The 27647-nt window shown below is 27.9% G+C and overlaps 2 protein-coding genes across 3 annotated transcripts in view; one reads left to right on the forward strand and one right to left on the reverse strand.

Moving 5' to 3' along the window:
• The window catches only part of LOC129966168 (diuretic hormone receptor-like), a 241225-nt gene that overhangs the window by 149772 nt on the left and 63806 nt on the right, over positions 1-27647 (reverse strand). The gene's annotated exons all lie outside the window — the stretch shown is intronic.
• LOC129966406 (uncharacterized) lies at positions 21106-21681 on the forward strand. Its single transcript, XM_056080828.1, has one exon. It carries the CDS (start codon positions 21106-21108, stop codon positions 21679-21681), a length of 576 nt encoding a protein of 191 aa, XP_055936803.1.

Genomic DNA, 27647 nt, shown 5'->3' on the forward strand with positions numbered 1-27647 from the left:
TATTTAAATGAGCATTACATACAAGGAAGTATCATTATTTTATACTGATTTATTTTTATCGATACCTGCATTATATTTTTGAATACTATAACTTTGTCGAAAAATAGCTTTAAATACATTTTTGTCAGTCAGGAAACAAAAACAAAAATAATAATAATAATAATAATCCCCTTTTTTCTACAAATTTTTTTAAAGATTTCAAATGGTATCATGTCGTCCAGTTTAATTGTTTTTGTATTACAATCCATGTACTGTTTATTAATAAATTTTTAAAAATGATTAAAATAATAAATTTTAATAATTAATAGGTTTTTCATAAAATTAATAAACATCTAAATCAATCCATCAATTTTATAAGGAGACTTACAATCTATTCAAAAAAATTAATTTCATTTGGAAAAAAATTCCTACTAATGTTTAACTTCAGGATAATTTTTTTTCATTTTATTCATAATATCATAATTATAATAATTTCTATTCATAGTTTATTAAATGTTTTTAATAATAATTTTCACTGATTATTAATAATTAAAAATGTATAAAATCATTAAAAAATATCAATAATAAATGATTTTATATTCGTAAAAAAATCTTTTAAAATTTAACGACTAGAAAAAAAAATTGAAATGATTCAATCTTATTCATAACATCACGATCATAAAAAAGAAATATATATATATAAAGAAATCTTTTTTTAAATGTATTCATCTTTTAAAGAAAAAAAATATTCTAAAACATTTTAGCTTTATCCCATTCATTAAATTTTCTGATGAAAGAGCAAGCATACTTTAATGTTTTTTTTTCATACATTGCTTTGAAAATTAATACAACAGAATAAAAAGCGCAATGTAAATTTAAATTCACATACACACTTCAAACAATCCATTGAATATATCATCACATACAAACCAAACTAATAACCTTCTCTCCTTCTACAAACCTACTATTCTATTGAACTTTATTCTGCCAAAATAGATTTAATCTTAAGTAAAAACCATCGATACTCTTTGTTGTCTGAGTAAACATCGCTCAATTACAGTCACCGTTTGAGACGTTTGTTTACATTGTCTATATTGATACGCAGTTGAACAAAGAAAAAAAATGGTCCCTTCTCAATGACCGATTATTCCAAAGCAAATAATAAAATTCGAATTGGCTTTTTCCTTTTCAGTTCACAAAAGACATTTGACAAATTGCTGCCGTACGCTATTTTCAGACAGCTACAGTTTATTTGTTGTAGATAACTCTTGAATCTTTGATAGCCTTTTTCAAAGCTGCAATTTAAATATTTATAGAATTTGTTAGCAAACGCTTTCTTGTTTGACAGGCAAATACGATGAATGTTCCAAATGGTGTTTTATTCAATAAGTATCATGCAGATAATTAGGTACTGAATAATAAAAAGGTTGTCAAGTGTTAAAAAGACTTCAGAAAAGGTGCGAAAATAGTTTTAAATTGACTTTTCACATTTGGAAGTGATGAGCTGTTCAAACATTAAGGAATCGAAAGTATTTTTTTTCAAAGAATACGGCAAGATATATTTATAGGAATTTTCACAATAATTAAAGGAGATTATCTTTTGTTAAAAGCCAAATAACTTTTTTTATTTGAAAAGTATTTAGTCTGTAAGTTCGTTTAAATGAATAATTTTAACTATTTCCAAAAGAAGTCTAAATTATTTTTATTATTATTAATTCACGGAGAAGAAATTTTTCAATTCAATATTTTAAAAAATATTTTAATTCAATATTCAAATATTAAATAAACATAAGAGTGAAGATATTCACATTATAATTCGTGGGTTTTTACATTGAAAAATCAGGACATCACCCTGTATTGCTAAATATTTAGTTCAATTATATTATCTTTCCGCTAATATGAGTTATATACATGATTTTGCAAGCATTTAAAATTACTGAATGCTCAAAAAGTTTAAAAAATCTGTTTATACTGTATATTATGATTTTTATCGTTTAATTATAAATTAAGTAAATCTTGTGGTAATTTTAAAATATAGAGTTTTACTATAATATTTTTGTTTTCAATGTTTTCTTAAATGCATTTTATTCACTTCTATTAAAATTTCAAAATTAACACATCTAACTGGAATTTTTCATAAATATATAATGCAAATTCTCCGAATTTTATCAGAACGACAATATATTTTACTTCCGCTTTCGCAGTTTGTCGTTCAATAATGGAACGAATTTATCATGATTATCTATATAAATTAATTATCAAATTAGTAAATTTGACAAAGAGACATTTTGAGCGTATTAAACACATAAGCTTTTATAGAGGAAATATTAATAATTTGCCAATTCAACCATTTTATAAGAAAATTTTGCTTATAAATTTTTAGAAAAATATTTCTTACGTAGCTTTAATTAAGTTTAAGAAAACTGTTATTGATTTGAAAGTTATAAACGAAAACATTTAAAATATTTTCTTTTTTGAAAATGTGAAAATATTAAATGGAGTATGATGATTTATTAAACTTGTTAATAAATCATTTTTTAGAAAAGAAATATGTATATATTTTTAATTTGCAATCATCAAGTGAAAAGAAATTTAATATCGTAATTAAATGTTGTTGGTTTACATGTTCAATGAATTGAAATTAAATAAACGATTGTTTGGAAATTTAAATAAAAAATCGAATTTTTCTTCGGTTATGTTGTGCAGCTCATTAGGATATCTGGAAAAAAATCAATTAGTTAGTTCAAGTTATTTATTAATCAGTTGTTCCGAAAGAATGCAAATCTCTATTTAAAAAAAAACCAAATAGCTTTTTTTTTCTCCTTCGAAAAAGCCTAACCATTTTATCGTAGGGCACATTATACTATAAGAAAAACAGTTTCATTTACATTTAGTCTCTGCTTTCATATGCAATATGATTATAATTATATGATATGTAATAGAAAATCTATGTAAATGAATTATTGTATATTTGATTTTTTTTAATACTTAGGAATAGTTATTTTAATCTTTTGAGAAATTTAATAGGTAATATTTATTCGAATAATATATATATGTGCCAAATTTAGCTTATGTCCTACTAAGCAAAAGAAACAAACAAATAAAACGAAAGTTGCTGTTTTTCATGATAATTATCTTGTTCATTTTCAATTACTCTATGGTTACAAGTAAAATATAATAGCAGGAATGTCGCCAATTACCGAGCACAAATTATAAAAAAAAAAAACCTACACGTGGAAGTCATTTATGAATTATAAAAATTTTATAGATTATATAGGTGAGACACAAGGGAAAAATAAACTATGATTATTCAAAAACAAATTTAATCTAGTAGACAATTGGAAGTCTTGATCTATTATTCAAGATCTAGAACAGGGAAATTCTATTCAAATTAACTTACATACATAAGGCACGGCAAGAGAAGAAATAATTTCATTAGAATGAAATGGATAACTGATTCCAGTTGTACATTTTAAAACTTCAATTCAATTTATTTTTATTGAAATATATTTTGTTAATCTCCATTTCAAAATATTTTGAATAATTAAGATTTCATTAAGATCATAATTGCTTAATTGAATATAAATATAAATGAATATATTATCTATCTAATTTAGCATGAAATTTAAAATGTATGCAAAATAAATCTCTAAAATTCTTTTTCAAAATGAATTGCAATCACAAAAAATTAATTTTACTGAAAACCAATCTTTCATTTAATAGAAATCGCTAGCTATTTAAGAAAAAAATCACATTTTCATCATATAAACAAGCAATAATCCTCTTATATATTTGATGACTTTAGGAATTTAATGCGCTACTTTTCCAAAAGCAAAGGCATATTTTTACGAAATGAAAAGAAAAGAAATCCAGAGTAATTTCAAAGATAATAATGATCCTAGATAAATTAGTAATGCAGTTTTTGCCAGAGCTTTAGTAATTAGATAATTGAGTGTTAATTAGCTAATTGGCGTGCAAATTATTCTAGCTTTGGGAATCAGCTCTTTAAAGGGAATCATTATCAAATTTGACATTATTAAATTATGGATAAAATTTTTAAAGATTCTACATCTAAGCAATTATTAAATAATTAGAAAAGTTAATTCGGCGATGCAAACTTTTCTTGTTTTCATTGGTCTTTAATGAAAAGCAATGATAATGAAATGTGACATTATAAATTTATTGCCACAGTTACTTTAAAAAAATGTGCTTCCAAGTACATGTAAAGTGAGTGGAAAAACAATGGAATAAAATTCAATAACAAATTTAATTTAATGAATTGCAAATAATTGTCATTTTTAGTAATTTTTCACGTTTGCGGCATCTTTGAAAATTTTTCGGAATGTAATTTGTCATTTATAGATCTCTCCTTTAAGATAAATGTATCTGGAGGTTTATTATAATATTAAAAGATCTAATCAATATATAGTGCATACGGAGTTTTATAAAATTTTAATTATAAGTATAGTTTATACGCAGAACTTGTTCAGTTTAATAATTTATTTGAGGCTTAGATGTAAATAAGAAATGTTTGACTTTCCCTACTATTTAAATAAAGTTCTAATTTTAATTGAAGAAAAAAATACATGTATAATTGAAAGATAAAATAGGTATACATGTGTGAAAGAAATTTTATGTACAAAATAAGAAATTACACATAATTTTCAACAATAAACAAGACAATTTCTATGTTTTCTGTTACAACGACAGACATTTTCAATTTTTTTGATAAAAAGACTTCGAAATTAAAAATAATAATTTCTTATTGTGTTTTTTCAGATAGATCTAGCATTTTTAGTGAGAAGTTCCTTTTTTATTCTATGGGAATATTTGAATAACTTATATGAGAAAATTATAAACTAAAATTTTATGTCATTTAAATGTATTTAAAAGTATGAATGTAAAATAATGTTAGAAATGGTAAAATAAAGTTTTTATTATTTTATAACTGATAAAAATTATAAATAGAATCCTGATAAATAAAGAGAAAAATTAAAATAAACAACAAAATATCTGCTTTTGAATAGTATAAAAAATCTTCACTTAAGGATGACAAAAAATATTAGCTAATAATTAAATAAAAATTTACAATGAATGCATTTCGGAATTCATTTTCATGCAATTCATCAAGTATCTTTGTTAACATTTTTTATGGGACTCTTTTAAAATATGAATCACTCTTTAAAATATGAATGAAAACCAGCTATATGACATGGGTTCATGCTACTTTCAACGAATTCAAACTAAAGTTAGTATCACTGTAAACAAATAAACCTGTGTTTCTATCCAATTAATAACCGCTCCTACTTCGCAGCATCTGGATAGTGCTTTTGAGAAAATCAAGACAACCTTTCACCAAACTTTCACACCGCTTACATAGAAAAAGGATTTTGATGACAGGACATTATGACAGGCTAACATAACAGGACATTAATATCTTATAAACAGTGGATCTCTACTTACAAAGAATACATGTATCGAATCCATAACCATCTGGTTCTGAAGCTGTCGTCCGGTTACTATATATTTTGATGAAAGATGCTCTTAGAATTAATGTTTAAAGCTGATAATAAATCTATCAATGGCTCTAACTGAATAGTTTCAAAATGAGAAGAAGATTTAATGTATGGCAAAATTTAGCAAAATGGGAATTTATTTTTTTCTTGTAAAAGAATGTTATTTTCAAAAATTATTGAAGAATTAATGGTATATACAGTTTTGAATTATTGCATTAAAATTTAGATCATTTGATACTGAATTCAGCTTCAGTAAACATAATCCAGAATCTATTTCCTGTCTGAAAATTATGAAGCAAACAGTTTCATGTGATTTAAAAAAATTGCGAATTTTTAAGGTTCAATCTAAAAATCAAGTAGAATATCTAAGAATGTATTCTAAAACAATCGCCATTAATCTACATGAAAAACAAAGAATATTTTGCTGGCATGGATTAAAATTTCCCATAGACGATTTAAGCAATTGTAGAGTCCCTGTCCAAAAGAATAATTGCTGTCATCTAGGATGTTGACTAAAATTAATACTCTGTAGTAGAGTTTTTATAATATTTTAGCCATGAATGTCTGTGTTTATGTTTTTTACACACACATTCGAAACGATATAATTTTCGATGTCCGATTGCCGCCAGTTTTATATTTAAGAAACATAGTAGCTTTGTATCAATTTTTTGTCGAAATGCCGAAGTTACTTTTTTCTAAGCGCCGATGAAACATAAAATAAGCCAAAAATAGAAAATAAAATGAATTTATTACCAAAATTTATACGTAGAACTGATTAACTTTCGGCATAATAATCGGGAAGAATCTGGTATTTGTCACAACTTTCTGTCCCGAATGTTACCACCGATGACATATGAATGTTAATGTACCTTTGAAACTATTCATTGATTTGGAATTATTATTTTGGCATGTTGCCAATTTTTTAATTCAAGGAAGACATAAAAATCACTTTACGTGTCTCTAAGTTGCATACTCCATGAAAGGGGCAAATGTTAAGTCCATGAAATTAAACAAAAAATGTGTTTAGCGTGTTGATGAAGTCATTCGAAAGGTACGGAGTATGCAGATAAACCAGGAAATAAACTGACGAAACACCATACCAACTTTGGTAGAGAGAATCTTTAGATATTCCTACTTCATATTCTCTTCTTAAAACTATGAGGAGCTTAGCAGATTACTGAGGAGTTTAAAACTAGTGTTAAGGAGCACAGATAGATCAATGGTGGCAACATTCTTTAAAAGAATATCAGAAACCTTATCCATTGATATAAAAAATTCCCAGATCTTCACGACAATTACGGCTAAAAGTAATTACATTCATACATAAATTTAGCAATCAATAAATTTTGTTCTTAATATTTGTCTTCTTTTTATGTTACAATGGAGTTTGAAAAAAAAAATTGCACTCATGGTTACAAAATTCTGCATTTACTAAAAAATTAACGCTTATTAATCATATATCCACATACTTACAAACATTCTATCATCTAAAAGCCAATTACTAATTTAAAAAAAATTACATTGGAATCTTAATTTAGTCGTTATTAAACAAATAAAAACAATACTTTCTTTCGAAATGAATGAAGAAAGTAATTTGAATATTTAATGTATTGGAATGACTCTCATCCTACTCTGTTTACAACCCGGAGAGAAATCAGTTCGTACTATCAAAATATCCATGATTCATCGTCTCAAGGACTAATTCCTGAATAATACATGAATATGCTGTAAAAGAGTCGTTAACAGTTCAAAAATAAATGAATTATTTATTTTAAGACGCGCATTTCCCAGGACAGAAATTAATGATTTGTTTCGCATACACGCAATCGAGATGTTTGCAGCACATGCATTTTTGCGTTCTTATGAGAGAATGTTACGAGTCTTGCATTTGCATTTTTATGTGACGCTGAAAATATTTTAATGCTGAAAAAGAAACCTGAATTATATTTCATTAAGTTAATTTTTTGGAAAATCAAAAGTTAAATTCAAACCAAGATACAAATATAATTATTTTTTTAAATGCATGTTTTTACATATTATTGATTGTTTATTAGACAAATATCACACTTTCACAAAATATTAAGAATTGTTCAATGAATTTTTGAAATTTCATTATTACAAATTTTGGAAAAGGATTTGATATCGGAAGCGTTTAATTAAAAAATTAAAGTTTTAAACAGTACACTGCGCATATGTCAACATCAGCTAAAAGGTAGTAAAGGGCCTAGACGGTGTGAAAGCAAGACTTTATATTTACACCAAGCAGGTTCAAGGTTCGACACTTGATTCCACGAAAACTTGTAGTGTATATTATCCTGGTCAAGGCTAAAATTCAGAACGAAGATCACCCCGCAAGTGCGGTGCAAAAGTGATGGATAGTGTATGTAAGTTCCGGCGTCGACCACTTCATATAAGTAACAACCTCATAAGTATTGTTTTTCCCACATAATCGAAATGCAATTTTTAGAGCTTTAGACTTCAAAACTTATTATTTTATACAACAATTAAGCATAATTGTGTTAGACTATACAACAATTATACGATTATTCTTGATAAAAAAAGGCATTACAAAAAAAAAGCCTTTTCTTAAATACTTTATTTTTAAAAGAATTATATCTTATATTAAGATAATGTTGACAGAATTTAAAATAAAAAGGTAAGCATATCAAATCAAGTTTCGATAAAAAATGAATTAAGGTATATTTTATCTGTAGGGTTCAAATTCAATTTCAAAAGATCAGAATAAAATATTGGGGATTTCGCCCTGTCAAAAGTAAAATGGAACTAACTTAATGTACAATTGATTTTTGATGCTTTTTGTTTCGCAGACTTTCAAAAATATGATTTTGTGCAAGAAAAATAAATTTATTATGTTAAACTGTTTTCCAAAAATTAAGAAACAAATCCAATAAATTTTATAGATGTACGTATTACGTACAAATTCTAAAGTTTTAAATTGCTATAGATATGTTGGAAAGTGTCTACTCAATTTTTGATTTTTCATTCGTTCATTATAATTTGTTGTTGTTTCTTATGGTACTTGCCACGGACAAGCCTGCTGTTCGAAGGCAGCCAATTTAAGCCTAAGGGGGAGCGCCTCTTTTTTTTTTTATCGTAGAGCCTACTTGGACCAAGAGTACGATTTGACTACTCACGCATCACTCCTTCGCTTGCACAACTCCTTTTTACAGGAGGGCACATTCACACATCTCACAGATAGAACAGGAAGAACAACCATGTCCCAACCAGGACTCGAACCCGGGAAGCCCAGATCACGGGGAAGTCACGCTACCCCTACGCCAGGACGCCGGCGTTATAATTTATTGGATATAATTATCTCCAAAATTATACATACATACATATATATATATATATATATATATATATATATATATATATATATATATATATATATATATATATATATATATATATATATATATATATATATATATATATATATATATATATATATATATATATATATATATATATATATATATATATATTCTTCTTTCCTAACATCTGTTTTTGATCTTGCCACCTCTCAACAGTAGGAATGGGACAAGATCAAAACTAAAAAATAACAAGTTAGGTATAAAGGATTAGTCAAATCGCGATGTCTAAGTCCGTGACAAGCAATTTTGTAAGTAATGTGACTTCATATTAAAAGCTGTATTTCTTACAAAAAATATACGGTTACCTACAAAAAAAATACCAATAGAAAGCGAATGATAATGGAGCAACAGAGAAGATTAAGTATAACTATATTTGGATGAATCTACAACAGATGAAACTATATCCGATTATCATGTGAACATGGACAAATTACCTCGGGAATTCGGTAGCCTGTTGGTAAGGTCTTCAATCATTTTCGACATTCGAATCTCCTGACTATATAATTATACATATAAGGGACATAATATCAGATGTGGGTTCAAGAATTTCTTGCTGATGTGATAGCGAAGATAGAAGGGAGAATTTCCAAGAAGAAGATTCAAAATTAGCATTTCTTTTATCATTTAAAATTAGAACACATTTCCAATTACCTCTGGTACAGAATAAATAAAATTTGTATACAACAATGAAAGTCATAATTTATTTTTTTAATGAAACATTTCTTACGTAGTTTATATTACATAGAAATATAACAATATTTATATGTTGTATAAAAATGTATTGTATTTAGTGTAATATTATTTTTCGTAAATGAAAATATTTTTTTTTAATTTTTAACTAATTTAAAAACAATTTACTAATTTTAAAACATTTTTTTTAAATTTTTGATTAAAGATTAAAAGGAATGTTCTCCTCTCGCCTTTTCCGTGCATTGGTTCAATGAGGCAGATTCTCTGCATATTTAAAGCCATTATATTTCTATTTTTAAACCTAATAAATCGATTGAATGGTTACAAAATCTATTGTGTATATGCAAATATGGTGTCAAAATTCAAAATTTGTATTTCTAAGTTATTACTTCCAGATTTACAAGAAAGTAGGAAGTTCACAGACTTTTCCCATAAAAAATTCAACAGACAACTTCATTTATCATGTACAAATTACGCATACAAAATGTTCTTCCATTTTTGCGTTATTATGCTAGAAGATAGATAGAAACATTTTCAAAAATAGCTTCCCAAAGCAAATATCTTTGAATATAGATATTCAAATTCTGAATGAAATGTGTCAACCATATAATGTTATAGATTAGAAACAATGTACTATTTTCGCTTTGCTAATGTTTATGCTAGCAGAGACGTGTTCTTATGGAAACAAATATTTTGATATGCTTAGTTAATACGCTTCTGGTCATTCATAGGATGCAGATTACAACTCAGAATTTTGCTTTATGAGACTTAGTAGAAGCCTGTCCTGTAATAAACCGAAAGAAATACAATGTAAGAAGAAAGCAAAAAATTCCACGTTTCATTTTCTTATCGAAACAAATCTTATAATATACTTAGTTAATACCTTTATAGGTCTTCGTATGGTTCAGATTACACCTGAGAAACTTTATTGAGGAGACCTTGAAGCCTTTTCTGTAATAAACCAAAGGAGCTTCTTTCCTCTCTTGTTTAATGATATCACGTAACTCGTCAACATTTTCTAAGAATCTGATGGCCATTCTACGCACAATACCACCGAAACATTCTCAATCGGATTTATGCTGAAACTCACGGAAGAATACAGGATAAAATCCCTGCTTCTCATTACTTTGAAGGGAGTTTTATGGCCGTGTTGCGAAAACAGGGTGTATAACATTCTTAGAAAACTTTTCGTGTCATTATACTATTTCTTAAAGCTCCAAACTAAAATGAGCTTGAAGATCTTTACAAATCTGTACAAATCTTTGTATTGAACAGAATTATTCGATTTCTTTCGAACCAATCTTGTTGACATTTTTTGATCCGATTTATCAGCTGTTTTCTATGTTGTGACGTATTTTTGTTATTCGTGGGCACATAGATTTCGTGTTTCATTGAAAAATTTTAAATTAAAAATCTATTTTCCAAATTTTAAATGTAGTGAACAGAGAATCTGCGTGATATTAATGTCTCAAACATTATCTTATGGAATTATAACTTTTATTAATTATTACTGACAGACTAGTTACATTGAATAATAATTATTTATTATTATTGCCAAAATTATGCTAGAAAACGATTATCTATTATCTCATTATGAAAAAAACTATTTATTAGGAGATAGAAAAAAAATTACGAGATTATATTAGATTAAGCCTTTGAAGTTTGAATTAGAATATTTTCTAAAATGTCTTTAATTGTAATGCGACTAGAACAACGTGCACAAAAAATAACTTTCTACGGGTCAATAATTTTTAAATAAAAGTTGATATCTCATCGAATGAAATTCATAAAAAAATGACAAACTAAACAATGAAAAGCAATACAAAATAAAGAAATTTACGATATTATCAAATTTAACCAATGAAAAGCAATACAAAATAAAGAAATTTACGATATTATCAAATTTAAACAATGAAAAGCAATACAAAATAAAGCAATTTACGATATTAGCAAAACTAAAATATTTTGAAAGATTTTTATCAACACTTTTGCATATATTTTTAATCATTGGAAAACTTTTATCATATAATTTCAAACAAAAAATCATATTTTCTAATATGTAAAATTAAATTTGAATTTTTGAATTAATAATTACTATAAGGTATATTATAGATAATTAACGAATTGTTAATCAAAATTGTAAAAGAAGTTGGATTCAATTAAAAGATTTTGTATTGTATACAAGATTGATTCAAGTTTCATTCGATTTCATTGGATTCGATTCAAGTTGGATTCAATTAAAAGATTTTGTATTGTATGCAAGATTGACTCAAGTTTCATTCGATTTCATTTCTGAAGAACTGAATGCTATGAGCATAAACTACAATAAAGTAAGTAGTTAATCAAAATTCATTTTTTATATATTTTCAATAAAATCTATAAATTTCATAGCACAGATTACTATTATTTCCGTATACGTATAAATTTTAATTCAATTGTCCAAAAATGTTTGAAATTCAAATGATTAGAATATATTATGATTTTATTCAGACGAATTATATTCATTAGGAAAAAAATGTGTGATGAATTAGTAAATAAAAATAAATTTTTTTCTGAAACTCCATAATAAACACAAGCAAAATATGTTTACTGAATATTTTTTTATTGAAAACAAACCCTTTCTACTTATTTAGATATTCGTTAATTAAAAATATTTGTCAAAATCTTTGATAAGAAATAAATATTTTGAAGCTGTTAATTAGCGAATTTTTGCTGCATATTTTTACATTATTGTAAAATATGTAGCAAAACGATTAATTGATGAAACCTTTACCAATAGTTTAGATCTGGCACGACTTTTGCGTTCAGCAACATGGGATTTACAGAGAAGAAAAGCAAGTTTTGCTATTCTTTCCATGGAGCCTTCATGGACTACGATGGCTTAGCGCCTGATTGTTCGGTGTCCGTCGGGATTGGAAAAGTAATTGAAAACACGCATCCCTTTCTCAGACAAAATGGATTCGCTAAATACCTCCTTGCTGAAGAAGTTGAAGTGGATTTTTTATTTCGTTCAGTACTAAAATCCAGTAAATACTTCGGAGACGAAGCATTTCTAACTACATCTCTAGACTCAAATGAAACTCATTCATAAATAATCCAGGAATGGATATTTAGGAAAAAAAAATGGTTTCTTCATTCTGCCGGTATTATTTTCTTGAAAGTATAATATTCTGTTAAAAAATGGAAGGTTAACGTAGTTTTCAAAATATTTGAAGTAGACAATTATTGATGCCTTCGGAATGCTACTCCAGTTAGCATGGTGCTGTAAATGCTGTGGAAACATTTTCCTTCCACATTTCATTTTTACAAGACTATAAATCTTCAAATTTTAACTCGTACCGGGCAACGGGAGTTAAAATGATTTAGCGTTGTTCATTAGCTCTGCTTATCACGTAATATTTTGTCCTTGAACACAACCATTCCTTCAGTACATTTTTGTTGTTAAGTAAGAAATAATAAGTTTTTGTTGTTTGTATGGAGTCATTGACTCCACTCCATATCTCTGAAGCTGCTTTTAATTTGAATAATTCAAAAAGAATAAAGAAATATTTTTAAATATTGAATCCTTCATTTTTGTATGTTAAATTCTAACAATTCTTAACATTAGTGTAATTCCGTAATATTGTTACGAAATTTCCCTGGTTCGTTTGGATAGTGGAAATTACATGGTGTGAAGAACGCTCAATCAGAAGGCGGCAGTAAAAAAAAACAACGCCCTTCATTTACACGAAGACACACAGGACAGCACAAAAACGACAACTATATATAGCACAGAGAAGACAACTATCTTCAGCCGCGAGACGTGCAAACAGCAGCACACAACAAGACTCTACTGCAGACAGTAGCGCACAGCTTAGTTCAGCACTAGCTTGACTCCGTCTCTGCTCCTTTAATCTCTGGAAGACTCGTTCTTCACCGTCGATTCCGACTACTCTACTGACTACTCCTCTCTGTCGCTTCCGACTACTCTTCTCTCTGTCGCTTTCGACTACCACTCCTCTGGCAGCTGCGGCTGCCTCCTTTTATAGGTCTCAGGAGGCGGAGCTAGAAGCCTCTCAACCAATCAAGAACGTTCGAGACGTATCTCGGTTCCTACTGGACGGATCGGGACAATTCTCGATGTTTCGGGTATAATCTATTTTGGCGCTAAAGTCGCCAAATTCGTCGCCAAGTCGCCAAATGGTCGCCAAGTTTGTCACCAAGCTCTGGAGCCTCCGACGCGACACCCGGACCCCGTCCAACATAGATGACTGTAAAACTGTCTTTCTGATGATGGAACCAACTATGCTGGGAAGCCGCATCACAGATTCGTAACACTATCTAAACTAAGTAAATACTCATTAAATGATTGTTTAGGTGTTTCTTATGACATCTTTCCAACAATTAATATTATAACATTTAACATTTCTAATATTTATATTTTTGATATTTTTGGTAGCTACATGATTTCTAGAATGCATTGTGTTTCCAAAATAAATTCCAATATTGTTTACAAAAGACAAAAATGAAAAAATAACAATGGAGTCACTTTGACAGTATGAGGAAATGCATGTCTACATTGACGGGTTAATTACTATAATATAACTGATATATAAAAAATGACTAGTTTTAAACAAATATTTGTCCTAACTAGGAATTGAAAATTTCGACTAGTAGGAATAAAAGCAAAATAAAAATGGAACAAAGATAACTTCTATTTTTTGCTAGTTGCTATTTCCTTACTTATAATAAAAATAATTGTGTACTGAATATATGTACTAGAATATTTCACAAATATAATATTTCGGACAGGCACATTCACATAAACACAATCATTTTTTATTATAAGTAAAGATAAAGAAGACTACATAACTAGAATACATAATCAGGAATTGAGAAACTAGATATAATCTCTTTAAAATATCAATGGATATTTCTTTTTCTAGTGAAAATAAACTTCAAATATAAACATAAACTATTGAAAGAAAAGATATTTACTAGAGTTGACGGTCGAAAATGCCTTTTGGCTCGTAATCTTTCAATATTTTTCAACGAAACCCTTTGAATAAAAGACCACAAGATCGAAGAATTCAGACCAAAATCTAAGAACAGATATAAGCTTCAACAAAATGCTCCAATATCTTACACTCAAGGTTTTTGAAGAAACACGATATCTCCGAAATAAGTAAGCTGATTTCTTAGCGATGCTGAAATATTCATCTTCTAAAGTATCGATAGTAGAGAATATAAAACTCGGTCGTCTGTAGCATCCTCAACAGATGATTCAAATCTATAGAGGAAGTGTGGGCTTTCAGTAAAAGCTGCTAAGGATGCCAGAGGAGTTATCCTTGTTTTATTTTCTTCTTAAACACAAACTTCTTTATTTATCGAACAAAGATATAGCGGCTGCTAGAATTTCGAGAGAAAAAAAAGGTTTCATCGAACTTGATTTTTCCGCCAGAAAACAGGGAGCAAATAGAAGAACGCAGATGCTATTATTAATATGCTAATATCTGGCATTCTTTAAAAGAAAGAAGCGAAACTCCTGAATAATCAATGCCTTAATATTGTTTTTAATTTTTTCCTTGAGAGTTCAAAGTCTTTTTAATTAATAATTATAGTTTATAAATATTTAAAGGGAGTATTTTTATTTATATTTTTTCTTGGATTCTTCATTAATTGAATTTTTAGTATTTCAGTTTCTTCTAATATTAATACTTTTCTTCAACTAGGGACGGGTGCTGTAAGACCTGATAATAGTTCAGATTTTACTCTGCTACGGATATTTAATTTGGGGAATCTTTAATCTTATAGGTAGCTTTACATTCTTGACATATTTTATGTTGCCACATATGGTTGATCAATATATATAACTTAGGAGAAAAGACATGGATAGTAAAAATAAGAGTGGAAAAATTGCATAACATATTTTTTTGGAATGTCTTCATCAAGAGATGAAGTAAATTCAAATGCCTTCTTATCTTATGTCTTTTAAATTGATTGAAATTACCTTTTCAAGTAAAATAAGATAAATAGTATTCTTACTTACTGCAGGCAAAATTTATACAATAAAATGTTTTAATATTAGGGATAATTGGTACCATAGTTTCACTTTAAAAAGATCCTTTTTTTCATAATAAATTATATTTAAACATATTGTCAACTTTCGAACTTCTAATTAAGGTAAAATTTTATATTCAGGCTTCAAAATGCATCTCATATAAATATTAAGGATTTAGTTAAAATAACACTTACTAGTAAAGTTTTAACTGAACTTATTTGATACTTTGAAGCATTATAAGGATATTTACTTTAAAAAATTTTTAAACTCCTTTGACGTTCAGCTAATTCGCTGGGAATATTAGTTGAGAAGCCTTTTAATCAATCTAAAGAGAATAGGTTGCATGTTTTTATAATGTAATTAAATATGTAACTGCCCGTATAATCTATCTTCTAACATTCAATATATTGCAATTTCAATTTCTTTTCCGCATTAAACATAATAATTCTCCGTCACATTTCTAAAACGGAAGAAAATTATGCGATTAAATATCTGATGGAATAATGAAAATGGTTTGAATTTTAATGAAATACAGATTTGAAAACTAAGCAATATATACATATTTTTTTAAAGATGTCAGAATTTAAAAACTAAATTGCACGTCTATTAAATTGGATTTTATTGTTATTATTGTTTTTTTTTAATTTTGAAAAACTTTTATAAAATATATTTTTGTAGAATAAGATCTTTCGAAGTGATCATGGAAAAACGCCCATAATCAACTTAATTTTTAGTTAAATTAATTTATAATTGAAAATTTAATAAAAGTCATCCGTACCTTATAAAATGTATATACAATAAATTTGGAAGCTCTAACTTAAATGATCTGATCTATTAAATGCCAGAACTTTAACACTAAAATGTAAATTTTCTTACCACCAAAAATAAATAAATTCCAAGATGCTAGACACACTCTTTCAGAATTAAACAAAGGAATAATATTTATAAATATTTCAGTCGCTTAGAGCAGTGGTTCTTAACCTTTTTAAGCCGCGTCCCAAATTTGAGAAATATGTTCATGTCGCGACCCAAAAAAAAGTCAAAATTTTTTCATTGTTTTATTTTAGATCGTATTTTTAAAAAATCTTGAATCCTACGATGATAATTTTTTTTAACTTACAAATTTTTTATTAATTTTTTTAATACTAAAGATAAATAAAAGTACTTTTCGATCCAAGGAAAATTTAATTAATAATCAAGTGTTTTTAATAATTTTTATTGACAAAATTAAAATATATTTATAACTTTTCGAAAATAATTGACATTTTAACTTATTCCTAAAAAAAAAGAAATATCAATACATATGTTAAGTCTTTTAAATTTTAAATGCAAGTCATACAGTTTTAATGAGAACCTTGTGCTTGAATACATTTTGAAAGATCTTCAAACCTCTGTTGAATGCTTGTCAAGGAGCACCTTATATCTATTTCAGGATTTAAATTGTTCCGGTAATTGTTTTTGATTACACACAGAGCTGAAAAACGAGCCTCACACATATATGTTGTTGCAAAGGGCAATAATACTTTTAGGGCTTCTTTAACAATTGTTGGCTTTTCAGTTTTTAATTTTAACCAGAAAGGACATAAAGATTCAGTGTTTTTGTAGAAATGGTATCGAAGTGCTTGGTCACTTTGTATTTCTATTAATTGCTCTTGAAACTGAGTAATATTAATAAATTAATTAGTCTATTACTATAGAAATATGTTAATTAAGTTCCTCTAATAAACATTTTGTTGTTTTAAAAAGAAAAAAAAAACTATAATGTTTTTTTCTTAATAATAAATACCATTAATACAATATTTCTTGCAGAAAAATAAATAATTTTTATTAAAATTATTCTTAAAATATTTCTATAATTTAATACTATTATGTGCTATCAAAATAATGCAAATTTATGTACATTATGGTTCAAATTTAAATATTCATCTTTAGATTATTGCACAGGAAAACAAATGAACATAAGTATAGGAAATTATATTCATATGCACATCAGGAACTTTTATTATTTTGAATATTAAGAATTAGAAGAGGGATGAAAAGTACTTAGATAAAATAAAACCATCGTCGAATAATAATTAATTTTCGTTGTGATACATAGTTATAATAAATTATAAATGTTGTAGGAATGAAATGAATGCTAGAATTAAATTACCCGTTAATACAATTTATCCGAAACATTTATTATATCTTTTAATACACTTCAATATATCTCGCCCTATTGTTATTTCAATTATAATTTTCTTGTTATAGCAATGAATATATAATTTCTTATTTAAATATTAGGAATAATTTTTTCAATTCGCTAATAGGTGGCACCACGTAAAAACAATCAAAATTTAATTATAGTTATGATTGTAGAATAATTGAACATTGGATAAAATAAAACATTGGAATGTCATTGACAAAACACAAATGTACAGTATTTAAAAACTGTAGCATTTCAGGAATAAAAACCTGACCTAAATATTTATTCTTTTTAAACATATAACAATTGAATTAAAAGAAGATAAGATTCCTCATTTTTTTTCAGAAAATCCTTAATTTCTTATATTTTCTTTTGCGCCATCCGTTTCTTTATAACCTAAAATAGTTCCCACCACCATCACCAAATTTTCTTTCTAGTTATATAATGTTTTATCACTTGAACTGAAACCTCTTGTTTTCAACAAATGTTTGCATAAATTTATTTTTAAAACAAGGCATTAAAAAAGCATTTTTTAAAATATTTTAATTAATAAAAATTATAAAAACAAAAATATCTGTTCGATTCATTTACAACATCTTTTTGTCAGTGTCTTAGGTTTTTTCCCCCCTTATTAGAAATTCACAAATACTAGCACTAAATCACTCGGAGTTGTCTGACAGACATAAGAATAGCTGCAGGACTACCGTGATAAAAGATAAATGTCTCTGTCCAAAGTTGTGAAATTCGATAATCTTTGTCAATTTATCAGACGGCGGTGAAAATGCATTCACCGCTCTCTTTGGCAAATGACACTTCTGAAATATATTATTTCAGTTTCTTTGAACGGCTTTCATTTTTCCCACGATTTAGATTATTTTTTTTCTTATGAAAGATGCTATTATTTATTGCTTTGTTTTGACATTAAACATATGTGAAAAAGTTTCCAATGATTTGTGGTAAATGTTGTGTTTTCGTTTAAATTTTTATGCAAGATTAATTAATGTTTTGCAAAAGGTTTTTTTTTTCATAAATGTCATAATAAGAATTAATAATAAATTTCAATAATACCAGACGATTTTTTTAGAATTTAATGAAAATGTTCTTTTAGCATAAAGTATTTAATAATCAATTTCTTTTAAAATCCAAGTAAATAAAAAGAGAGTTTCAGAAAGCAGAAAAAAAATGACCGGTGTTAACGAAAACGATTATAAGTTGAAAATTATATCGAATATATTGGGTTGTAATTTATTCATGAGTAAAATTAGGGTTTCAGTTTATTTTTCAATTTCTTTAAAACTAATTTATACAAACATGATGAGTATCTAATCCATAAAGAATATATATGAAAAAAAATTAAGAAAATGTGTTTATGACTTTAACAATATTCAAACATAAATTTTCATAAAATTCAGTTTTAACTATTTAAATCTCTAGCTCTGTGAAAAAGAATGTCACTGAAGAAAATATAAACATTGAATTTAGGACATATAAATTGAAGAGGTAAATATTAATTCTTCATTTAAAAATAAATTGATTCAGTCTAATGTTCTTTACAGTTAAGGCTTTTTTTTTTTGCAGAACAATTAAAACATTTAGACAATTCGGCTGATTGATTTGATAAATGTTCTTTTACGAAAAAAAAAAAAAATTACGTTGAGCTAAAATGTGGAGAAAAATCTTAGATTTTGCTTTCAACTTTATATGACAAATTCTTTTCCAAATGAATTTTGTCCCGCTTTTGAGATTAAATCATAAGACATTTTAATTCAAATTTAACAAGAAAATAGTTCATTCCATTATATGATAATATAATGATTGATTTTAAAATATACAAAGCAACCTTCAATTTCATAGCCACAATTTATACACAGATGTGTAGAAAATGATTGGTTTCAAATAATATCGAATCTTAAATAAACCATATCATTGCATATCCAACATTGTGTTCTGTTCGCAGCATCATATTTTTCCATAGCTGACCAGTGTAAATCTCCCGGAATATCAAGAACATGACATTGAAAGCTGCCTTTCAGATCAGGCACAGATGCTGACTTTTGACTGTAGATATTGCCCTTCAGATTATTGTTTTGTCTGAAGAGATGATATTCAACGAAAACGGGCATTTGTGTATCTGTGAAATTTTGTCTTAGTTATTTCTTTACACACCGTTCAATGTGAGGATGTGGCAAACCTCCATGAAAATGATGTCCTGAAGGTAGCTATGCTGTTGAGGATTACAAAATTCCTCAGCGTATCACGGTATCATTGATCTATTACTGAACAGATTTGAACTCCATTTGCAGTTATCTTTTTAAAAATTTCTACCGGATACCGTCACTTTTTCAGGATACAAAAGTTGTTCCTGGATAATTCGAGGGTCTTCTGCTACCCAAATTCGATTGAGACAAAGCTTTGTTTGTCCAATGATGTTTGTTTGTCCAACCACCATTCTAATAATGAAATAAGGTACAAAAGTTTTACGAACATCTGAATTTTACACCTTCAATAGATGCACAGATTTGATTTTGTAGGGATAAAAATGCAAAATCCACCGTAAGAGTTTCCGTATAGTGGAATATGGCATATCTACAATAATATGTGGCTGACTGCTGGCTTCAGCGAGCGACTGCGGTAGCTACATTTTTTCCACTCTAAGATGGAATTTGCTTTCGTCCGTTACCTGGAAGAATGTGAAGTTAACCAGTTGTTTCGAATTTATCATCTTGCTAGCGCACATGGTAGCCGTCTCCGTATCCGCTTCATATCACGGAATTCATTTACAGATGCAAAAGAGTTCTGCTGGTACTAGTAGAAGAATTTTACTAGTAGCTCTTTTCATGCAACGTATTCATAATGCGCGAAGAAATAATTAACCCTAGAATGCTACTCATTCGTCTCTTGGACGAAGTCACTTAGAAATGTCTTTCTCTGGGCGCCCCTAAAACAGGAAATGGGATGTACCCCTCAGTACCTTTATGTGACCTTGACTGCTACACGTGCACACATTCCTTGTTATCAAAACTTTTCAGCAAGTACCACATTTGCAGCAATGTTCGTGTAGCAAACGAATGGTTAGCAGGCAAGTTAGCTTTTTAGATAAGGACTTAGTTTTATTTCTTTGCTACTGTTAAGATGTTAAAGCGTTTTACGATGGACAATTGGTTTACATCGATACCTTTCGCAGATAATCTTTTAAAGAGCCCAATTAATTTATCAATTGTGAGAACTGTAAGAAAAAATAAAAAGGAAATTCTTCCAGAACTTTTACAGTTGCGTTCTAGAAATGTCGGAACAGGAATGTATTGTTTTGACCAAGCCAAAACTCTACTGCCCTACAAAACAAAGCCAAATATGTGTGTTATCCTGCTTTCTACATTCCATGAAAAACCATATGTAAATAAAGAAAGTAAAAAATCTGAAATAATAGAATTCGATAATTCCACAAAAGGAGCTGTTGACACATTGGACCAGATGTGTAGCAACATGTCATGCAGCAGGAAGACACGTCGATGGCCTCTTTGTGTATTTTACGATATTATTAATATCAGTTTAGTAAATTCACATGTTTTATATGGCCACAACATGACTAGAAAATTGGAAAAAGTGATGTCCAGAAAAAAGTTTGCAGTAAAGTTAAGTGAAGATCTTCTTGCTCCATGGATGAAGAAGCGCTTAGATGCCCCTGCTTTACCTCGTTCTACAAGAACAATTATTAGCGAACTTTTAAAAATAGACATGGTCTGTGAAACTCCGAAAACAAATGAAAGTAACAAAAGAAAAATTTGTGCATTTTGCCCTTACAAGCTGCGAAGAATGGCCCGCTTTTTCTTGTCAAAGTTGTACAAGAGCAATGTGCGGAGATCACCGTGCTAATGTTTGTAAAGATTGTTCTGAAAATGAATAAATGATATTTTTTGAATAAATGAAGTTTAAAAAGCCTAGAAACAGCTACAGGTAGTGTATTTTTGTTTTATTTTGACTTTAACTTAGGTTTTAAAAGCACCTATGCATACTTCGTCTGCCAGACGAATCGTTACCCTTCCCGTGAGTATACTAAAGGGTAGCATTCTAGGGTTAATGATCGTGCAGAGTCCACCTTTTTTCCTCCAAAGAATAATGTTAATAAGCATGTATGTTTAAGTAAATGATGTTTTGTATTTTCAGTATATGCAAATAAATACCATTTATATTACGGCGACATCTATTGGTGAATTTTTGTATTAAAACTTTTTATTTAGTAAAAGTTAAGCATATCATATGTAGTTCAAATTGTATCTTATTTGAAGCTATAAAATGCAATCGATATCCCTCGGAAATGGGAAATTTATACGTTGTAAAGCCTATTAAAATTTTATATTGCATCAAAAATCGTTATTTTACTTCAATTAATGGTTTTTTTACTCATATATATTTACAATTATTATTTTGTATTATATTTCTTATTTTTCTTCTTGAAACTGACAATTATAAAAAAAAGTATAGAAATGCACAAAAACGTTTACATAATAGAAACTGTAATTCCGAAACATTAACTGGCTTTAAAAAAATAAAGAAAATAATAAAAAATGAAATCTGCTATCTCAGATTTCAAGTTATCATGTGAGAACATTATTATTTTTAAGTCATTATTTATCTTAATTAATTTAAGTCATTAACCAGTTTAAAGCGGTTTACGAGTGCTCCAAACAGAGCTCCAAAACTTTTTTGCCAGTCAAGAAAAAAAATTCCAAATGAAAATTGCATTTATGCTTTATTCAATGCCTATGCGATTTCGAGCTTCAAAACCCCGTCACAACATCATATTCTCACAAAAATGAATGTCATGTTTGGAAGCTTAATAACAAGCTTTTAAATCGCGATGCAATTTCCAAATGATAAATTATTTATCAATAAATTTTTAAGTATATTAATTTATATAGAATTTTTATGAAAACAATATTTTTGTAAACACAAAACTACTATTTTCTAATTTTTGCGATCATAAAATAGTTTCATAATGCATTAATCTTAGAACTGGAATCAAATCCTTCAATTTTTCCCACTTAAGAATGAATAAAGTGATATTTCCCCATTGGGGGAAAGAGAAATATTTTTTATCAAAACTGTTTAACTCATTATTTTAAAAACGCATTTGCTGTCAAAAAAGCATACGTAATAATAAATCAATACTGGTAAAAGCAGGTGAACCTTTTTAAAACGCATCTGCTTTCAAAGAAGCATATATAATAATAACGCAATACTGGTAAAAGCAAGTAAAAAAAATATATGCAATTAAAAGATGATGATGAAAATTGCCATTTATGATTTATTCATTGCCTACGCGATTTCGAGCTTCAAAACCTCCTAACCAAAACAACATCATGTTCTCACGTGATAATAATAAATATAAAGCTAAAATAACAGTTCGATGATTTTCTTGACAGATTAAATATTTTTTTAAACACTTTTATATACAAATGCAAATATAGTTCTTAACTTTCACCATATTAAACCAAATCTGCTAAAATGTAATTTAGCCGTTGTTTGAAATAATTTATTATCATTACAAATGTAAACATATTAGAAAAATCGAATTATCTAGTCAATACTATTATTACTTAGAAATGTGAAGCATCAGCTAAAAACTTAATTTATTTGAAGTCCCTAAATAAATTTGCCTTTCATCACATATCATGAACAAAATAATTCAAAAACTTCAAATTACACAACAAATATAATTACAAAATATATAAACCAGTTATTGAAACAAGAGAACATAGACTTAAAGTAAAACATAACTAGAATTTCACATTTTATACTAATTTATGCCTTTTGATTAAAATAAATGGCATTTCATCGAAAGTGGCGTTTCCTGTACTACACGTTGCTAAGCCAATAAATAATATGCTATGCGACATACTCAGATCTCATAACCCTTCTCATATGTGCAACACAGTACAATAAGATATTATCTTCATTCCGACATATGTAGGAGGGATTACATTTGCCCAGTAATACGAATTCCGAACATGCATTCCAAGGGTATAAACAAATTGGTCAGCCTGGCATCTGGTACCGATCAATCGCATTCTGTAGTCTCCAGGCAAATAATACGATTGGAAATATTCACATTTCATCATCCCCTCTCCCTCTCTTTGTATCGTAGGGTTTAATTTCATAATCACGCCTATACTTAGCAGCAATATATCATTTGATTTCGGAAGTACCCTAATATTATAGAATTCACTAATATGGAATGAAATGGATTATAGTAGATAATTCTGGTCTGACTCATGATACATAACTTCAAATTTTGATTATCTGATGTTATATTCCGTAATTTTGCTAACTGGAAACTGAAAATAAGGAAGAAATGTATCAGAAAAGTAAAAACTGTCAGTAAAAATTTAAATTAATAACTCGGGAAAAGTTGAGCGATGCATCACGAAGTGGTATTTTAAGATAGGGGATTAAAAAGGAGTGGCAAAGTCGTACTCTTGGCCCTAGTTGGCGCTGCTATAAAAAATAAGAGACGTCCCCCTCAGGCTTAAATCGCTGTCTTCGTAACAGCGGGCTTGTCAGTGGCAAGTGCTATAAGAAACAAACAATATGCTTTCTTCAAATTTCATTTAATAATATCTCGACAAATTATGCGATTTCTGAACTACAGGAAAGTAATCTGTCTGTTTAGAAAGAATTAAAAAAATAATAATAATGTTTCACAATGAGAAAAAAACTGAAAATATTCATTTCATTCATCAGCTCAACTCCAGTATTTAAAGATTGGATATAAATACACATTATTTTTCAGTTAAGAAACTAGAATACATTTCTTAAGTTATTTGTGCAAGATTTATAAGTTAAAGATTTGGACAAATTTTTTGATAAACTTGAATGTTTATGTTTTATATCTCTTCCTGCAGAAAACAAAATCTTATTTATTACATTTAAAAAAAATCCTTAGTTTTTTGACGTATATTTTGTCTTATAAGTTTTATTTCATTTTATTTTATGCAAAATATTCAGCATATAAGCATTTCTTATTTCCTTCAAAATGTCCCTTTCGCACGAAGACACATTAGTTTACAAAATAAATCTGTTTATAAAATTATGGAAAGAAAAATAAAATTCGTAAGTATAATAGTCTATTATATGATTTGGACTAAATAAAGTCAAATAAAAGAAAATTGTAATAAAGTTATTTTGAGCAAAGTATTTAGCGAATTAATTATATGTATTTGAATATTGGTTTGAATCTTAAATACTGATTGATAAATGCACATTGATTATTTCATATTATAGTTAAAATTAATTACATCTGTGTTTTTTTTCAGTTTTATAGAGATGGACAAAAAAAAAAAAAAACTAATCAAAATTATTATATTTTGACCCTTAATATTTTATAAAGAAAGTTATTGCAAAATGTGAAAGCATTTGCATCAGTAATATATCTTTCTATTTTGTGTATGTACTTTTATATGGGTATAACTTTAATAACCGAACAACAAAAACAAAAATTAGACTTAATTTTCAAGAGAAGTAAGAGTCAATTTAGCCAATGAAATTTTCATTCAAATTTATTGATTCAAAGTATAAGCATGTTTCATCACAATTAAATTTTGCCGAAGTTTACATAAGCTTTTGTAATTTTTAAATTTTATAAAAATACTCTAAATTATAAAATTTATGCTCTTTATTTGCAAAAATACAGAAATGGCTTTAATTGTCTTTCATAATTGATAAAAAAATGAAAATTACCTATTTACAATATCACACTATTATCAAGAAAAATCCATTTTATTGTAATAAATCAGTTGTAGGTGGTAACCCAAACTGTCAGATTATATAAGAGAATTTTTTGAAATAATTTCGATAATTTTAATAAATCAAGAAATTATATTATTTTTAAAGTTGTATCATTAAAAATATAAATATCATTATACATATATAAAGGGCATTAAATGAAAATTACTTTTCAAAATATATGCATCCATTTAATGACTCAGTCTACCCTAATTCAAGAAGGAGCGAAAAAATAAGGTGAAATTAAATCTCTCTTTTTTTTTCTCTCTCTCTAGAAAACTAACAGTTGTTTCTTCATCCTCTAACATCGTCAAATGTAATGGGTAATGAAAAAACAGTGATTCAAATCGATTTCTCTGCGCAATTTTAAGTTACTAGAATGTTACTGTTTTTACGATCCAGCCGCGACCTCATTTAAGCAAGAGCATAAACTTGGAAATCTTAATTGACTATTTCTCGCTCTGAAACAAATCGAAACATTCCTCAAATTTCTCTTTACCCTATTTCAACGAAAAACTCTCTTTTTTTTCAAATTACAGATCATTTTACAAATACATTTTCCTTATCACAAGGAAGTTTTACATTTAGAAAAAAAAATATTTCTAAAGAAATAGTTAAAGCAGAGAAAATTCGTTTTTGATGGAAATCGCTAAAATTTATTTCTGTTCTGCGATTTAAGACTTTGAAATGAATCGAAATAACTGTTCCAAGTTAATTTAGAATGAGAATGTAGTTGTACAAATGAAACAGAGCCATGAACATCTTAAATAGGTAATATAAGTCTCGTAAATACTGTTCTTAATGTTTAAAATGTCACTTTGTTTTGAGCTAACTGAGTCATTCAGACTTACATTTCGAGAATAAAACTTATGTTATCTTGGAAACCACATTAATAAAGAAACTCTGGGATGAAGTTTCCCGACGTGTGTTTCGTGAATTTCTCTTTTAATCTTATCTTTTTCACTCCTGTTAAAATATTAAAACTTCTTTCGAAAGCAATCGTGCCTTGACTAAAAAAGAATTGTCTTAAGTAAGGTGGTTAGAGCTTGTACTAAAAATTCCCGGAAAGATTATTTTTTAATGTATTTGAGATTTTTTGATAATAGATATTTTATAATATTATTTATTATTTCTTTATATTTTATTATAGTCTTGATTATAAATATTTTTTAAAAGTTTTATTTATTCATAATATACATAAAAAATATTCAACAACAACAATTTTAGTACCAGTAATATTTTTCAAAACTTTTCATCTGTGAAAGTTTGTTCCGAATATAGTGATGATGATGATGACGTGTCCGCGTTACCACGGAAAGGAGGTGCAGTAGCTTCAGAGGGTAAAGACCCCTGAGCATCCAAGGGCAGAAATCTGACTTCTAGCTCATATGAAGACGAAACTCACACATTCTCTTGCACAACCCCTTTTTACAAGGGGATACATCCACACACCTCACAGATAGAACACAGATGAAGAACAGCCATGCCCGCAACGGGATTCGAACCCTGGACGTCTAGATCTCGGGGAAGATGCGCGACCCCTATGCCAGGATGCCAGCTATTCCGAATATAGTACAGATTATACGAAGATTTGTGCAAAATAACAACAATAAGAGTAAAAATATTTAAAACAAAAAAATCTAATTATTTAAATAAAATCTATATCAACATAAATCTCGCATATTGTAACATGCTACAAATTGTTTCGAGATTTTGTTGCAATTTGCAGAGCGTGTAGCTTGTACAATTAATTTGTTTTAATTTATATTGCTATTGTAATTGCTATTTGTAAAATAAATTGGCACTGGACATGAATGACAAACTGAATGCATATTCAAAATTAAAAACAAACAAACAAAAACACTGCTAAATAGATCAATTAAATTCCCTTAAAACAAAATTTACAAGATATCCCCTTCGATGAGTTTAGTTATATCAACGTCCCATTTTTAAGCAACACTAGGGCTGTTTGGGGATGGACCTCGTAATTTTGAACAGCGCTCAGACGGCGAGGACGACACCTGAGCCTTCATTTGATGATGCAGAAAATCGTTTAT

The sequence above is a fragment of the Argiope bruennichi genome, chromosome 4, assembly GCF_947563725.1.
Source record: "Argiope bruennichi chromosome 4, qqArgBrue1.1, whole genome shotgun sequence".
NCBI lineage: Eukaryota > Metazoa > Arthropoda > Arachnida > Araneae > Araneidae > Argiope > Argiope bruennichi.

Excerpts from the sequence above, each read along its gene's own strand:
- LOC129966406 (XM_056080828.1), top strand. The coding sequence starts at position 21,106 with ATGTATTGTTTTGACCAAGCCAAAACTCTACTGCCCTACAAAACAAAG.